At 43.5% G+C, this 18,725-nt stretch overlaps 1 protein-coding gene across 1 annotated transcript in view; it reads right to left on the bottom strand.

The window, feature by feature from the left end:
* Window positions 1–2,503: 2,503 nt before the first annotated feature.
* Window positions 2,504–18,725, bottom strand: part of LOC138956456 (guanylate cyclase soluble subunit beta-1-like) — a gene marked incomplete at its 5' end in the record, with an annotated part of 57,851 nt that continues 41,629 nt past the window's right edge. The window contains 1 exon segment of the mRNA XM_070327812.1: window positions 2,504–5,197. Within this exon segment, the coding sequence (XP_070183913.1) occupies window positions 5,038–5,197 (160 nt within the window).

Raw genomic sequence — 18,725 nt, 5'->3', positions numbered from 1 at the left:
TACAGGTGAATGAGCAAGAAGGCAGAAAAAAGAAAAGAATTCATGAAGAAAAAGAGAGCATGACAGGAAAGAGGAACCAAAAATCTACCTAACAGCAAACTAGAAAGCTCCTGCGGTTCCAAAAACAGGAGGGGCCTTTAATTTCATAACCGCAGTGCCCCACTGCGGGACCTTTGACAAATAACTTAAACCAAAAGGTCGAGGATCAATAGGTCGAGTAACAAAAGGTCGAGGACATTTGGTCAAGAGTCAAAAGGTCGAGTGCGACAAAAGGTCGAGGGTGACAAAAGGTCAACAGCAAAACGTCTAGGGGACAAAAGGTCGAGGATTGAAAAATGTCGAGTAGCAAAATCAGGTCGAGGATTTAAAATTTCGATTTCATTTCCTGTGTCCATTCGTGAAGGAAATTCTACTTCGAGTGCCTATAGTGCGTGTCCCGGGGGTGATTTGTGAATACGATCACACACACACACACACACACACACACACACACACACACACACACAAACACACACACACACACACAAGCACACACACACACACACACACACACACACAACTACAACCACACAATGACACACACACACGCACACAAAACTACAACCACACACTCACACGCCTTCTAAGTATGTTTCTGTCTGGAAGGTTAACAAGCACCTCATCACTGAAGTTTGCCATTGCCTCGCTTATCATCCATCGCGGTGCTGTATCATCGTTCTCCAAGCCGTTCTCTGTCATCTGCACGAGTTCAGCAGAAACCAGATTCCGTGTTGGGTTCGGAGGATGATTATGCGCTGCTACTTCTGCTGGAACTGTTTCAGGGTTCTACATGTACTGCAAATCTGTCTGTATGCACACAAAGAAGCGTTTTCTTCAAGCAATCAAACAATTGAATTTAAATCACACGGGAACAGAAAACTATGTCGACATTTTCAAACCTCGACAGTTTTTTAATCCTCGACCTTTTTTTTTATTCCTCAACCTTCTTCGAATCCTCGACCTTTTGTACCCTTGGCGTTTTGCTGTTGACCTTTTGTCACCCTCGACCTTTTGTCGCACTCGACCTTTTGACTCTTGACCAAATGTCCTCGACCTTTTGTGCCTCGACATTGTAAACCTCGACCTTTTGTCGCACACCCGTTTTTGACACACCCCTAGCTAGTGATTGGCCCTTCCAATGCTTGTCCGAGTAAAAAGCTCGGTCATTCATTCTTTGTCAACCCTTACAAACCCGACATCTTCCTTTCTTTCTTTATTGGGTGTTTAACGTCGTTTTCAACCACGAAGGTTATATCGCGACGGGGAAAGGGGGGAGATGGGATAATCATAGAGCCACTTGTTAATTGTTTCTTGTTCACAAAAGCACTAATAAAAAAATTGCTCCAGGGGCTTGCAACGTAGTACAATATATTACCTAATCAAAATATTGCTCCATGGGCTTGCAACGTAGTACAATATATTACCTTACTGGGAGAATGCAAGTTTCCAGTACAAAGGACTTAACATTTCTCACATACTGCTACAAACCCGACATAGTTATTTTGGGAATTCGTCTATTCTTACCAATATTTCTTTGGACACCATAACCAGAGTATGCAGATTATCAACTGCAAACTGACATCTTACACGATGTCTCGAAATAAAACGACAACCGAGGACCACAAACATATAACAAAAGGACACCAAACTATAATCATTTGTAGTTTTAAATCATCAATGCCTTACAAGCTCTTGGTAGTATAGACAATAATAGCATGGCAACATTTAAACTAACACAAACAAACAGTACCACACATTTCTTTGACATAGTATTATCTTTAATACCAAGGACAACTATGTACATGAATAACTTTAGTATAACAAGTAACTTCCAAAGTAATTTGCATTGTGCAAGTAACAAAAAGTCAACACATAAACGAAATCCTAAAACAGACAGACTGCTGACGTTCCGAAATTCAGGATAAAAACCCAACACGAAATGTATGCTATTGGGGCGTTTCATGTACAAACAAGAGGCGAAGCCTTCAAGGCTCACGTAAGAAATCGACAAGCAGTAACACAAATTCAATCACTCCGTCACACATACACACACACAGTAAGCATAGGTGACACGGTGCAAGAGTGCGAGACACTAGATCTAGATCTGTCTGTCTGTATCATACTTATACGGGGACACGACTGCCAGTTGGCCAGATCGACACTGCGCTTTCGACAGCGCATTCTCGCGCAGACACTGGAAACACGCTGTGCAGATTAACCTGTAGGAAATCTCCTTTGGTATCTTCTTTATCTATTTTTCTGGAGCTACGAAACCGAACAATGTGAAATCGTCTTCTCCGAATCGGCGAACTGCAGCTCGGTGAAAATTGTATCTATACCACAATCCTTCACGCGATCTGACCTAACCTTGACCCCTGACCTGGTCTACATATCACACACGACACAAACCAGTCAGCTGTTTTTACCCCCCCCCCCCCCCCAAAAAAAAAAAAAAAAACACCACCCGTTTTCTTTGGATGCACACTTTAACTACAAACGTGCCGACGAAATGTTGATCATTGCTTCAATACTTTGAAGCTGTTGCTTGAATAATAACCAGGTAAAATTAGTATTTCGGTGTTCAGTCAAATGTTAAAGTTTCTACCACAGACATACATACATACCGGCACGGTTGGCCTAGTGGTAAGGCGTCCGCCCCGTGATCGGGAGGTCGTGGGTTCGAACCCCGGCCGGGTCATACCTAAGACTTTAAAATTGGCAATCTAGTGGCTGCTCCGCCTGGCGTCTGGCATTATGGGGTTAGTGCTAGGACTGGTTGGTCCGGTGTCAGAATAATGTGACTGGGTGAGACATGAAGCCTGTGCTGCGACTTCTGTCTTGTGTGTGGCGCACGTTATATGTCAAAGCAGCACCGCCCTGATATGGCCCTTCGTGGTCGGCTGGGCGTTAAGCAAACAAACAAACAAACAAACAAACAAACATACATGCATACGCACGCACGCACGCACAGACAGACAAAAGTTAGCATCGCATAGGCTACACTTACGTGAGCCAAATATAACATCACATTCAAAATACTTCGACCCAGTGGTCTTTTAAGTGGAAAGACAGAAATAAATTAAACGTTCACAGAACCTACCATTCTTTTTTTAATTTTATTCTCAACAAATAAATAATAAAGGACGGTCTACGTACATGTTCACAGTGCAGCAAAAAAAAAAGAAAAAAAAGGTTGTTCCTTTTACACATAGGTCAAATACAGTCCATGCATGTATTGAAGTGCAAACCTGGATAATTGTGCGAGTTGTGGACTGAAAACACAAACAGTCCAAACATAATATCTAGCATAAGTTAAGAAAAATAATACAAGTTTCATATTGAGAAAAAACCCCACAAACAACAACCAACAAACATATATATGTGTTCGCCAACATTTTAAAACTCGTGTGCAAGACATCCACCAAGCTCACTCCCCCTTTTCCATTTACCCACGTCCCCTCTCTCATTCTTTCGCTCACATCGAAGAAAACATATACTTACAACATGACGAGTGTATATACACACAATATATCGATATGTGCAATATATTAAATATTACGACAGAGCATGCCAGACACCGTGATCTAATTTTGACATTAACAACATTAACAACTATAATAATACGTTCGGAAGAATAGTACCGTATTACTCGGTCAGTTTGAAACCGACACGGAATACCACCATAGCGCCCTGTGAATTACTACTGAGAACAACATACATTTGATCATTCTCATAACTGCAATACACGACATAAAAGTCTCACCATTTACACTGGAATATGTACACTGGAATATGTATCCCTTCGTTTTTCGCAGCCGTTACGCTGTAGTTCATCTTTGGTTTGTTATGATAAGTACTGGACGATATAAGGTTAGGCCACAAGCATTTGCTCCAAGTTTGGAACGCCAATAGTCGAATTCCGGGAATAAATCTGCCGGGTTTGTATGCGTTGTGAAAGAGTGAATACATCATTGGAAAATATGAGGCACGCTTTCCCGCGTGATTTGATAGGCCAATCACTAGCGAGCGGTCTGTCTAAATGACCACGTGTGGAGACACACCCCTCGCTAGTGATTGGCCTATCATGTCACACAGGAAAGCGTTGTATATTGGTTGTGTGTTAAGTACACAGCGTGCACGACCGTAGCAAAAAACAATCGTAATTAATACTTTTTGTACTAATTAGTCAACACTAAAAACGAATGTGTCATAATTCATATTTGCGTATTAAGCAACCCTTAGAATGAGTGTTCATCAATCAAAACATTACTGAATTAATTTAAAAAAAAAAAAAAAAAAAAAAAAAAAAAAAAGCACTGAATTCAGGAAGCTTGTTCCTTTCAACATTCTGAGAAAAAAAACACACCTCAGAAACGTTTCATGACTCCACAGTAATGAGAAAAAAGACACGTTTTTTGGTTGTAATTTGCCTGCTCATTTTCAGATTCTTGACATATTGTTCTGTTTTTGGTTTTCAGAATAAACCAGTGTACCTGCGATTATAAAAAAACAACACGAAAAAAACAAACAAACACAATATTGCTTGATTCTCTTTAACACAGCATTATATTGACATTTTCGATTTAAAAACAATTTCATCTTATTCCTTGTCGGTTCCTGATTCCAAAAACATATAGATATGATATGTCTGGATTAAAAACACGCTCAGAAAGTTAAAACGAAGAGAGGTACAGAAAAGCGTGCTATGCAGCAAAGCGAAACCACTACCGCGCTAAACAGGCTCGTCAGTTGCACTGCGTTTTGCACGAGCGGCGGACTACGATCATTTTGTAAAAATGCAGTGCGTTCAGTTTCATTTTGTGAGTTCAACAGCTTGACTAAATGTAGTAATTTCGCCTAACGCGACTTGTTTCTTCTTCGTTTGTGTGCCTGACGAAAATCCTAGGGTCGAAACGTTGCTGTTATTTGTTCCGTATTGTTGGTTCACACGTGACTACAGTATTTTTTGGTATTTGTATTTATCCATTTCTTCAGAGTCTACACATCACATGTCTTGGAGGCCTTGGGTACTTTGGGTGTGGGAGGCATCCTGGAGAGGAACCAGCACTTCATGGGATCCTTCTTGCCCTTCATGACCACTTCGCCACGGTACTCGAACTTGAACGCCTCGTCATTGTTCACTTTATCCATCAGACACCTGAAACATACCACGGCAAAACGATTAGTTAATAGTTGTCAGCGTAACTATCGTTATCTAAATGTAACCGAGTGCCGAAACACTACGATCACCTCGGGAGGCGAAGTGCAATCAAACAGGATTGAAAATGTTAGGGCTAATTTCTTAGCCCTATAAAAACTGTTATGCAAACCCGAAGGTTTCCATGAACATACAGACAATCGGAAACCACCAGACCCCATCACAAACAGAATTCCACAATACACCGGTGTTGACTTTTAAAGGCCAACAACTCGGGTGCAAAGTCTGCTGTGAAAGGAGCGGTAGCCATCCCTGTCACATAAACAACAAAGTGACTGAGGGTGAGGTGAACACATTTTAAAGAACAAAAGAATTCTGTACTCACCAATACAAGGACAGCACACAATATAACATCAAATTTCGCTTAAGGAAGCTTCTTCAGGACTAACAAACTAACACAAATGGAAACACTAAGCAGAGTAGCACGGAGCGAAAAAGATATGACAAGAAGATGGAGGGGAAAACTATTGTTCATAGCTATGAATCAGATATCAAGCTGATACCTGCCGGCAGCATATCACAGCACGTGGAACATATTGATTATTAGCTAAGGTCCACTCAATTCTCCATCAAACGCCTGCACAATACCCATGTAAAACGCTTGACTAATAAATATAGTTCATTTTCTCCATCATACATCTGCAAGGTATCGAGGCAGAACGATATGGATTTATAATTATGTTTCACTTAACTATCATTTATAACTATGATTCAATCCCAATCGGAGACATGCATGATACCAATGTAAAACGGTTGACAAATAACTAATAACTATAGTTACATTTCTCCATCAGACAACTGCAACATATCACGACAGAACATGTTGTTTTAATAACTATGGTTTACTTAAATGTGGTTAGTAACTATGGTAACTTTCTCCGTCAGATACTTGCAACATAATTCGGCAGAACGATTGATTAATGACCTTGGTTTACTTAACTATCGTTTATAAAATCTATGGTTCACTATCTCCATCAGACATCTGCAGCATATCACGGAAGAACGATAGATTGATAAACCATGATTTACTTAACTATCGCTTATAAAATCTATGGTTCACTATCTCCATCAGACATGTGCACCACATCACGGAAGAACGGTTGGTTAATAATTATGTTCCACTTAAGTATGGTAATAACTATGGTTACTTTCTACATCAAACCCCTGCAACATACACCGGCAGAATTGCATAGCAGAGCAGCTAGGCTAATTTCTTTCCCGTACGCGCTCGCACAGTATCTCGCACAAACTCGGCTAGACATACTCAGCTACATAGCTAGATAGCTAAATAGCTAGATAGCTAGATAGCTAGATAAATATATAAATAGATAGATGGAAAGACAGAGAGATAGAGCGATTGATATAGATATAGATATATTGATTGATTGATTTATTTATTGGTTGCTTGATTGGTTGATTGATTGATTGATTGATTGACTGATTGATTGACTGATTGACTGATTGATTTATTGATAGGTTGCTTGGTTGCTTGGTTGAAGTATCAGGCTTATTTGTTTTATGTACTCGAACGCGAGTTGCATCTTTAAATCGTATTTTGTCAAACCAAAATTTTACAGACTGGTCAATATTCCACGAACAAAAAATGTGGGACATAACTATTGTAGCTAAATGATAAAACATAATCAAAAGCTACAATTCCCCACAGCGAACCTGCCCTTGAAGATCAAGACTACGATGGCAACCATCCCTCCCTCGAGTAAACTTGCATTTTATTTCAGTCCTTATCCCCTCACTCCTCTGGTCCCGCAGAGCCATATCGGTTAAAGGGACGTTAAATAACAGCAACCCTCTCTCCCCCCCCCCCCCCCCCCCCGCGCTCACCCCGATCGATATAATATTGATTCATCACCTGTTTGCTGGGAATAAGGACCACAAAGACGTTCAAGATTCGGATACCTTACGCTGGCACACTTATTTTATGCATACAGCAAGAAGCTCATTTTATGCCTTTTTTTTTTTAAGGAATCTGTAGGCAGGCGTTCCTGGAGCGTTTTAGCCCAAACACTGCATTCTCTATTGTTATCGAACGGGCAATGCCTTTGTTGTGGTGTTTTCATGCTGTTTTCTTGGCATATTGATATTGAAGGTAAGAGAGTTTGCACCGGCTAGTTTATAAACGATATTATGGAAAATCATTTTCGACGATCGAATATGAAATGAGGTTGGTTTGCGAATAAAGGAGACTAAAACGGTAAGGGGGGGGGGGGGGGAGGGGGGGGATAATACCAGACCTGGCTTGATTAAATTTAACTGCAAAATAAATGTATTTCTCTGTCTCTATCTCTGTCTCTATCTGTCTCTCTGACTGTCTTTCTGTGTGTATGTCTGTTTGCCAACTGCCTGCCCGTGTATGTGTGTGTGTGTGTGTGTGTGTGTGTGTGTGTGTGTGTGTGTGTGTGTGTGTGTGTGTGTGTGTGTGTGTGTGTGTTTCTCCTCCCCTGCTCCCCTCCTTCCACTTTAAGTATATTCAGTCACCTGCCAATTAATTTGGCCTTTACTACTGCGTTCGATTATGTAAACGGCAAGAAAAGAAAGATTGCCAATTCGTCTTCAGTCCGTCTGTCATGATGTACGTCACTCTGACAGCACAAATAGACAGACAGACAGAAAACAGAATGAGAGAGAGAGAGAGAGAGAGAGAGAGAGAGAGAGAGAGAGACAGACAGACAGACAGACAGACAGACAGACAGACAGACAGACAGACAGAAAATCAGACAGACAAAACAATCAGACAGACAGACAGTTTAAACGCAAACCGTTCGCACAGCAAACTCTCAAACAACAACCAACCAATCAAGGACAACATAAATATGACGTCACTTTCATTTGACGCCGCCGACAGCCACCAATGACCGATTTTTCTCCAACTTTTCAAGAAAGCCCTTTTCAGCAGCCGCGGTGGCCGACGCATTGATTAAGACTGACTTCTCTTTAAAAGTGATCGATTTTCCCCCTGAATGGCGGCGATAGCTAGAGCAGTGGGCTAAAGCTTTGCCCCCCTCCGCCATACAAGGAAATCTCATTTCCATTTTCGGAAGTAGGCTATTCTACATCTCAGCCACCCTGTCTGAGACGTGCAAAGGCGAGTTCCTGCTAAGAAAGTGGCCGAAATGAGGAGAGGAGGTGCGGGACGTCCCTCCTTAATATCCTCGGGGTTGTGGAGTAAGAATGAGTTGGGTGGGAGGGTACTGTTATGGAAATGTTGAACTATACATACCTTGCGATGTATGTTGGTAATCTGTTCTTGCCGATTATGCCCATGTTTGCTTCGTTTGGGAAAAAAAGTTCTCTGTCTACTGTGATTGTACTTGTTCATTTCTTAAGGGGGAGAGAATTGAGGGAGGGGATAGAGAAGGTTTAGGGCGGGGGAGAGCAAGGAAGGGGGAGAGAATGGAGGGAGGGGATAGAGAAGGTTTAGGGCGGGGGAAAGCAAGGAAGGGGGAGAGAATGGAGAGAGGGGATAGAGAAGGTTTAGGGCGGGGGAGAGCAAGGAAGGGGGAGAGAATGGAGGGAGGGGATAGAGAAGGTTTAGGGCGGGGGAAAGCAAGGAAGGGGGAGAGAATGGAGGGAGGGGATAGAGAAGGTTTAGGGCGGGGGAAAGCAAGGAAGGGGGAGAGAATGGAGGGAGGGGATAGAGAAGGTGTAGGGCGGGGGAAAGCAAGGAAGGGGGAGAGAATGGAGGGAGGGGTTAGGGAAGGTTTAGGGCGGGGGAAAGCAAGGAAGGGGGAGAGAATGGAGGGAGGGGATAGAGAAGGTGTAGGGCGGGGGAAAGCAAGGAAGGGGGAGAGAATGGAGAGAGGGGATAGAGAAGGTTTAGGGCGGGGGAGAGCAAGGAAGGGGGAGAGAATGGAGGGAGGGGATAGAGAAGGTTTAGGGCGGGGGAAAGCAAGGAAGGGGGAGAGAATGGAGGGAGGGGTTAGGGAAGGTTTAGGGCGGGGGAAAGCAAGGAAGGGGGAGAGAATGGAGGGAGGGGATAGAGAAGGTTTAGGGCGGGGGAAAGCAAGGAAGGGGGAGAGAATGGAGGGAGGGGATAGAGAAGGTTTAGGGCGGGGGAAAGCAAGGAAGGGGGAGAGAATGGAGGGAGGGGATAGAGAAGGTTTAGGGCGGGGGAAAGCAAGGAAGGTGGAGAGAATGGAGGGAGGGGATAGAGAAGGTTTAGGGCGGGGGAAAGCAAGGAAGGGGGAGAGAATGGAGGGAGGGGATAGAGAAGGTGTAGGGCGGGGGAAAGCAAGGAAGGGGGAGAGAATGGAGGGAGGGGATAGAGAAGGTGTAGGGCGGGGGAAAGCAAGGAAGGGGGAGAGAATGGAGGGAGGGGTTAGGGAAGGTTTAGGGCGGGGGAGAGCAAGGAAGGGGGAGAGAATGGAGGGAGGGGATAGAGAAGGTGTAGGGCGGGGGAAAGCAAGGAAGGGGGAGAGAATGGAGGGAGGGGATAGAGAAGGTTTAGGGCGGGGGAAAGCAAGGAAGGGGGAGAGAATGGAGGGAGGGGATAGAGAAGGTGTAGGGCGGGGGAAAGCAAGGAAGGGGGAGAGAATGGAGAGAGGGGATAGAGAAGGTGTAGGGCGGGGGAAAGCAAGGAAGGGGGAGAGAATGGAGAGAGGGGATAGAGAAGGTTTAGGGCGGGGGAAAGCAAGGAAGGGGGAGAGAATGGAGGGAGGGGATAGAGAAGGTGTAGGGCGGGGAAGAGCAAGGAAGGGGGAGAGAATGAAGGGAGGGGATAGAGAAGGTGTAGGGCGGGGGAAAACAAGGAAGGGGGAGAAAATGGAGGGAGGGGATAGAGAAGGTTTAGGGCGGGGGAGAGCAAGGAAGGGGGAGAGAATGGAGGGAGGGGATAGAGAAGGTGTAGGGCGGGGGAAAGCAAGGAAGGGGGTTGAAGGGGGAACATGAGGAAGTCAAATGTATGTGCATTTGCGCACCTCCCTCTCACACACACACACACACACACACACACACACACACACACACACACACACACACACACACACACACACACACACACACAATTTCCTTGCCCAGGTAATTCATCACACTTCCCCCCCCTCTCTCTCTCTCTCTCTCTCTCTCTCTCTCTCTCTCCTACATGATTGTGTTTTATTTGATTTCTTTTTTTATTCTTCATACTCGTTCTTCGTTTCATGTGTGTATTATAGTAGGGACTAGCTGTAATGCTATCATCCCTCGGTAATAAAGTGTTCGAGTTCTCTCTCTCTCTCTCTCTCTCTCTCTCTCTCTCTCTCTCTCTCTCTCTCTCTCTCTCTCTCTCTCTCTCTCTCTCTCTCTCTCTCTCTAAACTTTTTAACTTTTAATTTTTAATTTTTCAATTTTATCATTGTGTGTCTGTGCGTCCCAAGGACAGATTGTAAGAAAAGGCGTAGCCTTAAATCTTAATCCTTGTTAAATAAAGTTCAATTCAATTCAATTCAATTCAATTCAATTCAATTCTCTCTCTCTCTCTTTCGCGTTGCTCATTCGCTCTTCCTCCATCTCCCTTCCTGTGGAGAAACTCAACGGAAACAAGTCATATCCAGCTGTGTTGACAGCCTGATAGTTCGCGAACAATGACGACGTGGGATCAGGAAGGAAATAATAAGCGAGAGAGAAAAACACCAACTGTAAAACGCGCTACAAAAACAAAACAAAAAAGTGAAAAACCAAAACAAAACAAAACAACACAACTGCAAAATGAGATAACCGAAACGACAGACAGACAACAAAATAAAACACAACAACCAGAACAAGAACGAGAACAAGAACGGGAACAAGAACAAGAACGAGAACAAGAACAAGAACGAGAACAAGAACAAGAACGAGAAGAAACCTGCAAACTGAGCTCAAGAAAGAGGGGACAACAATTGTTGATTCTCTTTCACAACATCGCCGAGAAGAGATCCAAAAATAAATAGAAGCTTTCGCCGTCTATTGCCAAGCTTCCCAGAGATCGGATCAAAAGCATACTCAGATAAGTTTCTTTAGTGTATTTCATTTCTGTCTGAATTATTTGTTTGTTTGTCCCAAATAAAGTCGATACATGTACTTGTGAATGTTTTTTTCTCTCACAAATTAAATGTTCCAACTTAACCTGTCTTGGTTTTTGATCATTAAGAATAAGTTGTTCTTCCGATAGGGTGATCCTGTACAGATCTATGGTCGTTTACGCAGGAATTAAGCTTATTTAAAGGCGCTTCTCTACGTCCTTGAAAGGTCTAGAAAAACTGCGTCATCAAATGCATCCTTTGACGTCATTAGATGTATGTTTTACTTCATCAAATGCATCTTTTAACTTCCTCTGTTAACGCCATCAAAGGCAACTTTAACCTTACACATTTGCCAGGAACTACAAGTCGTGGATATTAAACGTTGGTTCCCTTGCCTTTTCGACGTGTGCGGATGACGTCAACATCTACACGTACACGTCTTGTCTGCACGTAGTACTTCTGGACCTCTCTCTAATGACTCCCTTACAATAACCACACTGTCATCTGCATTGACAGTATTCAGAACATCCACACCAGCATCACCAACATCAACCCCCCCCCCCCCCCCCCCCCCCCCCCCCCCCCCCTGCAACGACGGACGTGTCCTGAAAACCTGTATTGTACAAGTCCTATACATTAGCATCTACACAAGTAAGTGAAAATGTGCGCCCCCCCCCCCCCCCCCCCCCCCCCCCACAAGGCATTGACCTGCTTGGCAAGAGGATTATTATTATTTCTACAGCCGCAACCGGATCTGTACCGAGCTTGTCGTATTATAACAAGAATAATTGAAGTGTCTCGCAGCCTCCCAGCGTCTCCCACGCCATTGTTATCTCAAAATATGGTTCAATTCTGCGCACACGCAATGATCAGTATTTCCACCGACCTTTTGTGTATGAAGTGTGTGTGTGTGTGTGTGTGTGTGTGTGTGTGTGTGTGTGTGTGTGTGTGTGTGTGTGTGTGTGCGTGTGCGTGTGTGTGTGTGCTTGTGTGTGCTTGTGTGTGTGTATGTGTGTGTGTATATATAAAATGTGTGTGTGTGTGTGTGTGTGTGTGTGTGTGTGCGTGTGTGTGTGTGTGTGTGTGTGTGTGAGCATGTGTGCGTGTGTGCGAACCGGGCTAGGTGTGGATTTGCAGTATGGAGAACAAGGGATGCGTGCGATTTTTGAGAATAATTGTGTTGATTTTACATTAGTTTTACGAGCGAATAATAGAGATGTGCGCATAAACTGATTCAACATGCCGCTCCAATGGCATGTTACCGAAAGATAAATGCAGCAATCTGACTCCCTCATGAACCTGCTGTGCTTCTTGAAAAAGGCAAGTTAACGAGAAAAAATAATACAGAACAGGAAGGATACTTATGATATTGATTTCTTTGTCATTCAATTCGTCTCCCGTGACAAAGCGAGAGAAGGAAATGAGATTGAAATGGATTAAAACAACGTGTCAAAAGCAGAAGTTACGGACAAATCCCAGGTAAGATCCACTGAATCGCCCCTCCCCCCTTCCTCCACTCACCGGAAAAAAATAAAACAAAATAAGAAAAATACATCATTCAAATAAAACTACTTAAGGTTTCAAGAAAGTTTATATTTGGAGACAGTTATGGAATGTTCACGTGAACAACTTTCGTACGAATCTTCTATCATTGATGAGGAACAGAAAATAATTGCTCGCTCGTACGTGCAACTTTTTGAATTTTCCATAAAAAAAGGAGCTGCAAACAACAAAAGAGAGAAACAGAGAGAAATACATAAATAAATAAATAAAGAAAGAAAGAAAGAAAGAAAGAAAGAAAGAAAGAAAGAAAGAAATAAAGAAAGAAAGAAAGAAAGAAAGAAAGAAAGAAAGAAAGAAAGAAAGAAAGAAAGAAAGAAAGAAAGAAAGAAAGAAAGTCCATACACAAATGCAAGAAAGAACAACGACAAAGAAACACCGCAAAAGAACAAGAACAACCGCGACAATAACGAGAAGAACAAGAGATGATGACGAGGACGACAACGATACAAAACATGCTGAAAATAAGCTGTTTATAGCTGGAGTTGTACAATACTTCAAGACTTTACTTCAGGTTTCGTCGAGCCCCCCCCCCCCCCCCATGCCTCCCTGCACCAACCAGACTTTACCCAGCTGATGTTCCAAGATATTCTAAGATATTCCAGGCACCGTAGTCTGGAATATCTATGGCCGATACATATTTCAGTATGCTGCCAGAACATACATTAAAATACTCTTAAGTTTTCCCCCTTTCAGACGCATGCAGATACATACTTCCTGTCCCAGTATGACAGTTCTCGTTACCAGAGCTATATGGTCCAGACAGGAGTAACACGATACAAGTATATAAATAGAAGAACAAGTCACCCAAGAAGTTGAAAGTAGAAAGTACGAAAAAACACACACAAAAGAAGATGCATTGATCACACCTTGTCGGACAGCGATGACCTATAATGGGTGGGGTGGCTTCAAGATTTCATGTTTTTGGGGTGTTGTTTTTTTTACAGCTCTTTACAGGGGGCCCTCTTGGGGCATGGTGATGGGGAATATGATTAACATAATTATACAGCAATTGCAACAACAACAAAGTCAAAGGCATAGCAATTCATTAATCATCACGTTGAATAACAAGAAATCTAGTACATGGTCAAATAAATCACACACACACACACACACAAATGACAAAGATAGCCGAGGTACACACACAGACGAACATAGCTGGACAAATGCACATGGGCGTACACACCGTGTAGATGTCATGCACAACTAGCAACAGGGAAGAACAAAAAGAAATCCCTGCGCTGTTCACCACAGACAAGAAGACCCTGGGGATATTTACAGCTCAGCATCAGTCGAACTGCAACCGCCTGGCACAGCAGAGGGATATAAATCAAAGTGGAATGGATCAGTGACCAATGTTCACAGTCTACTGAAGCCACCAGCTCAAAATGAGTTCATCCTGCCCTTCGCTGTTCACCCCAGTCAAGAAGACCTGGGGGATATTTACAGCTCAGTTTCGAACGGCAATCGACTGGCACAACAGAGCATCGAGGGATATAAATCAAAGTGGAATGGTTCAGTGACCAATGTGTCATAGAATCATAGTCTACTAAAGCCACCAGTTCAAACTGAGTTCATCCTGCCCTGCGCTGGTCACCAGAGTCAAGAAGACCTGCAGGGGTGATATTTAAAGAATTGTATCAAAATGCACAGCAGAAGACAGTTGACCGTTGCGGTGACCAAATGTCTTATTCTACCAGAGCCACCAGCTCAAAATGAGTTCACCCTGCCCTGCGCTGGTCAAGAAGGCCTGCAGGGGTGATATTTAAAGAATTGTATCAAAATGCACAGCAGAAGACATTTGACCGTTGCAGTGACAAACTTTCTTATTCTACTAGAGCCAGCAGCTCAAATTGAGTTCATCCTGCCCTGCGCTGTTTACCCCAGTCAAGAAGACCTGGGGGATATTTACAGCTCAATTTTGAACGGTGATCGCCTGGCATAGCTGAGCACCGAGGGATATAAATCAAAGTGGAATGGGTCAGTGACCAATGTTTATAGTCTACTAAAGCCACCAACTTAAAATGAGTTCATCCTGTCCTGCGCTGTGCACCCCAGTCAAGAAGACCTGGGGGATATTTACAGCATAGTATCGAACGGTGATCGGCTTGCACAGCAGAGCACCGAGGGATATAAATCAAAGTGGCGTGGATCACAAGAGTCAACGAACCAGGGTTGGACATAACACAGTGAAGACCTGGACACGTGCAACAGAGAAACGCCGCCAAGACTGAATGAGGCCAGGGACCTGATAGCAGGGGGGAAATTAGATAACCGTTTGCGGCTGGGCCCCGCGTCTGTTTTATGGCACATACGTGTGATTAATGGCATAATAGGATCATGTAATTTACGCCCACCGAGGTGTCGAAAAGGAGTTTTGGTAGGAGCAGCTGCCTGCCAGGGGAGCTCAGTTCGAGCGGATCCCACTAACATCCCTTAAGCTAAAAGGGTCGATTTTGTAGGATTTATAGCCTGACACTAAACACATCATTCCAGACGAACAGGCAGAGATCACGCTTTCTAGGTTACTTTCTTTTGAAACTTTTGATAACAGACACCGTGCTCAACAGTCCGCCATCTTGCCGTACCAAAATGTCAAAAAGTCTGCTTCAAGAAGCTGGCTACTCCAAGCTTAGGCACTGAGTATTAGGTAAAAACACTTCGGGTTCAATTAAGGGCCGCATTTAATGAGATACCGATACGATACTGATTCATGCACGGCCCAGCGGTTACTATACCTAACAAGTATGTTTTCTCTGTTGATGTGACTTGCATACGTCACCAAGACAAACTTTATTCTCGATATTCTTTTGGCATATTATTTTGGAGATATACATAAGAAATGACAAAACTTTCACGTGATGCCATTATTCACATTTATGACGTCTTTTCGAACTTTGCTTCGCATTTGACGCCAGACATATATCACTTCAAATTAGAGGGTCAAGGAGACAGGTCTCGGTCTGTTCAATCGATGTCTTTTCTCATTAACAACTCCAGACTGCCACCTCACGCTCGCTGTTTTAAGTTCGCGTCTGCTGCGACTTTAAACCAGGAGACAAAAGGGTACGGATTCTCACCCTTCGCTGATCACTGAAGCGTAATAGGGTTGAGGTGGCTTCGCCCTCCTGTCTGCCCGGCGCAACTGATGCCCTGTTCTGTATCACGTGCAATTCTCATCTCCCCCATTCGACCCTGTGCCGTAATGAGGCGCGATCAATCTGCGCTTTAATTTCTTCAGCCTGCACGGGCCGATTATTCACGCTGAGCTGCTAAACGCGCTGCGGGCAAGTCCCTAAAAGATTGAAAATATCCTGCTGTTCGCAGGGGGTCATGTTCAGAACTCAGAACAAATCGGTTCAAAAGGGCGCTTTCAATCATCATACAATAATGTGAGCGTGTTCTTTTTTTTCTGTTTCTTTTTTTACACTTTCGTGTTCTGCTATTTGTCAGCCCTCCAACGAGTTAAACGTACTTACTTAGATGTGTTTGAAACTAGAGTTACCTCTACAATTTGTCCGTTCTATCATGCTGTCACCCTTCCGCATCCTTGTGGATGATGCTAAATGTTTTGAGCATTTTATTGGTTACAAAAACAAAAACTGCCATAGAAAAGTTCGGACTCTGCCACAAATGGTGTCACTTTTGAAAGTCAAAACGTTTGTAAAAACAGCATTTAAGGGTAACTTGGTGCAGCTGAAAAAAAAGATAAAACCTCTGCCTCGTACACGTGCAATTATACAGTCCGTTCCCATACATTTTTTATTTTTATTTCGGTTTTCGAATGAAGTTTCCCGTTTCCGTGTCCGGAAATAACAACCGCACCTTCTGCCAGGACATTACATTCACAAAGGTTTCTGTACTGAGCTAGATGTGTAAGGATGTTGCCTTCAAGATAAAACCTGCACTGGTCTCTCCGTGCTGGGCTAGATGTGTAAGGATGTTGCCTTCAAGATAAAACCCGCACTGGTCTCTCCGTGCTTGGCTAGATGTGTAAGGATGTTGCTTTCAAGATAAAAACCCGCACTGGTCTCTCCGTGCTTGGCTAGAACAGTAAGCGTGTTGCCTTCAAGATAAAACCCGCACACAGGTCTATATTCTGGGCGATATGTGTAAGGGTGTTGCCTTCAAGATAAAACCCGCACAGGTCTATGTTCTGGGCTAGCAGTGTAAGAATGTTGCCTTTAAGATAAAACCCACACAAGTCTATGTTCTGGGCTAGCAGTGTAAGAATGTTGCCTTTAAGATAAAACCCACACAGGTCTCTGTTCTGGGCTAGCAGTGTAAGAATGTTGCCTTCAAGATACAACCCACACATGTCTCTGTGCTGGGCTAGCAGTGTAAGAATGCTGCCTTCAAGATAAAACCCCACATATGTCTCTGTGATGGGCTACACGTTTAAGGATGTTGCTTACATGATAAATGTGAGCTTCGCCCAGTACAAGTACCCTGAACTCTATATCCGGAAGTAGAACCTAACTTCGCGAACCTTCTCGTTCCATTGGCGTACATCTCGGAGCCAGCCGCGGAATGATAAAGGAGAGAGAAACGGCCTCATCATTGATTGGTCTGTTGTAGACGTGGAAGAGACCTATGACTTGTGTCATCAGCTTAGACTCGTGCGCAGGAAGCGTGCAAAACTGCGCCAAGTCAAGCGAGACGACCGTTCGCCGCTGTGGCTTATGCTTTCCGCTTGATAAGCCATCCAGAAAACGACTGTTTGCACAGAATCAGAATCAGAATCAGAATCAGAATTTATTGTCATTAAAGCACATAGCCTATTGACACATTCAAGATACATAAGTACAGGAAAAATAGCAATATAACATAACATACATGTAATACAAAACCAAGTGGAACAGGGTGAACAAAGAGGACCTGAAGATGAGCATAGGTTATTGAGGACAGTCGGAAGACGCATTGCATCTGCGTAGTTGAAAACAATCGTACACATATTTTGCCAATTGCCATTGGATGTCGCTGTCAGTAAACAGAGAACTGACTCTTATTTCACCACTGCCGGTGGAAGTATTCGGTAATAACTGTTGCCTGAGATGAGCATACATTGTACATGAATCAAGGAAGTGAAGTTCATCCTCCACCACTCCACAGTTTCTGCATATTCTTTCCTCCCTTGGTGTTCCCGCACATATACCGCCGACACAGCGATTCCTGGGAATCTTCGTGATCCGACGACGACGGTTTGCAGGACTAATCAGAACAGATGCTAAACAACGTACGCTGTCTCTGCGTCGAGGAAGATAGAGAACTTCTTGTTGCTGTTCATCTCACCTGTTGCGTTTGCCTTTTTTTTCTAAAGAATAGGAGACGTTGTCAAGAAGAAAAGGAAAATGAGTGCGCTAGTGGGTAAAATGATTATAAGCATACTTGTTATCGATACATTCCATGTATTTATAAACTGTTAAACTAAAAAAAAGGATGAAACACTGAAACACAGAAGTGTGTCCACAGCATGAAACATTGAAAAACCTATTTAAAAAAAAAACAACAACAAAAAAACAGACAAACAAACATACAAACAGTGAGGGTTTTTTAACAGCCGGAGTGTAATTAGTCATACATTAACCTTCAGAGCTTTGTTTCACTGGCAGTACAATACAATTAGAATCCTCTGCCCTTGCCGAAATGAATTCCGGCGCTTGCCAAATTGCCTACAAAACAAGAGAACCGAAGAAAACCAGGGAAACCCAACCCAGATTAAGATCATGATTTTTGCACAACCACTTAGTATCTCGGACTACGCCTGGGGAACGCGTCGACGAGCTCGTGTTGAGACCCAACCAAAGTCTATACAGTTGTCTCTGATTTTCAGTCTCTGCCCACGGGCGGGTGTGTCAGTTCCCTTCCCTTATCAATACAAGTGTCAAGTACCAGCAGACACTCACTCACACACA

This window comes from Littorina saxatilis, unplaced genomic scaffold (genome assembly GCF_037325665.1).
Source record: "Littorina saxatilis isolate snail1 unplaced genomic scaffold, US_GU_Lsax_2.0 scaffold_461, whole genome shotgun sequence".
In the NCBI taxonomy this organism is placed as follows: domain Eukaryota; kingdom Metazoa; phylum Mollusca; class Gastropoda; order Littorinimorpha; family Littorinidae; genus Littorina; species Littorina saxatilis.
The sequence above is the reverse complement of the archived record's forward strand: the minus strand, read 5'-3'. Positions and strand labels throughout refer to the sequence as shown.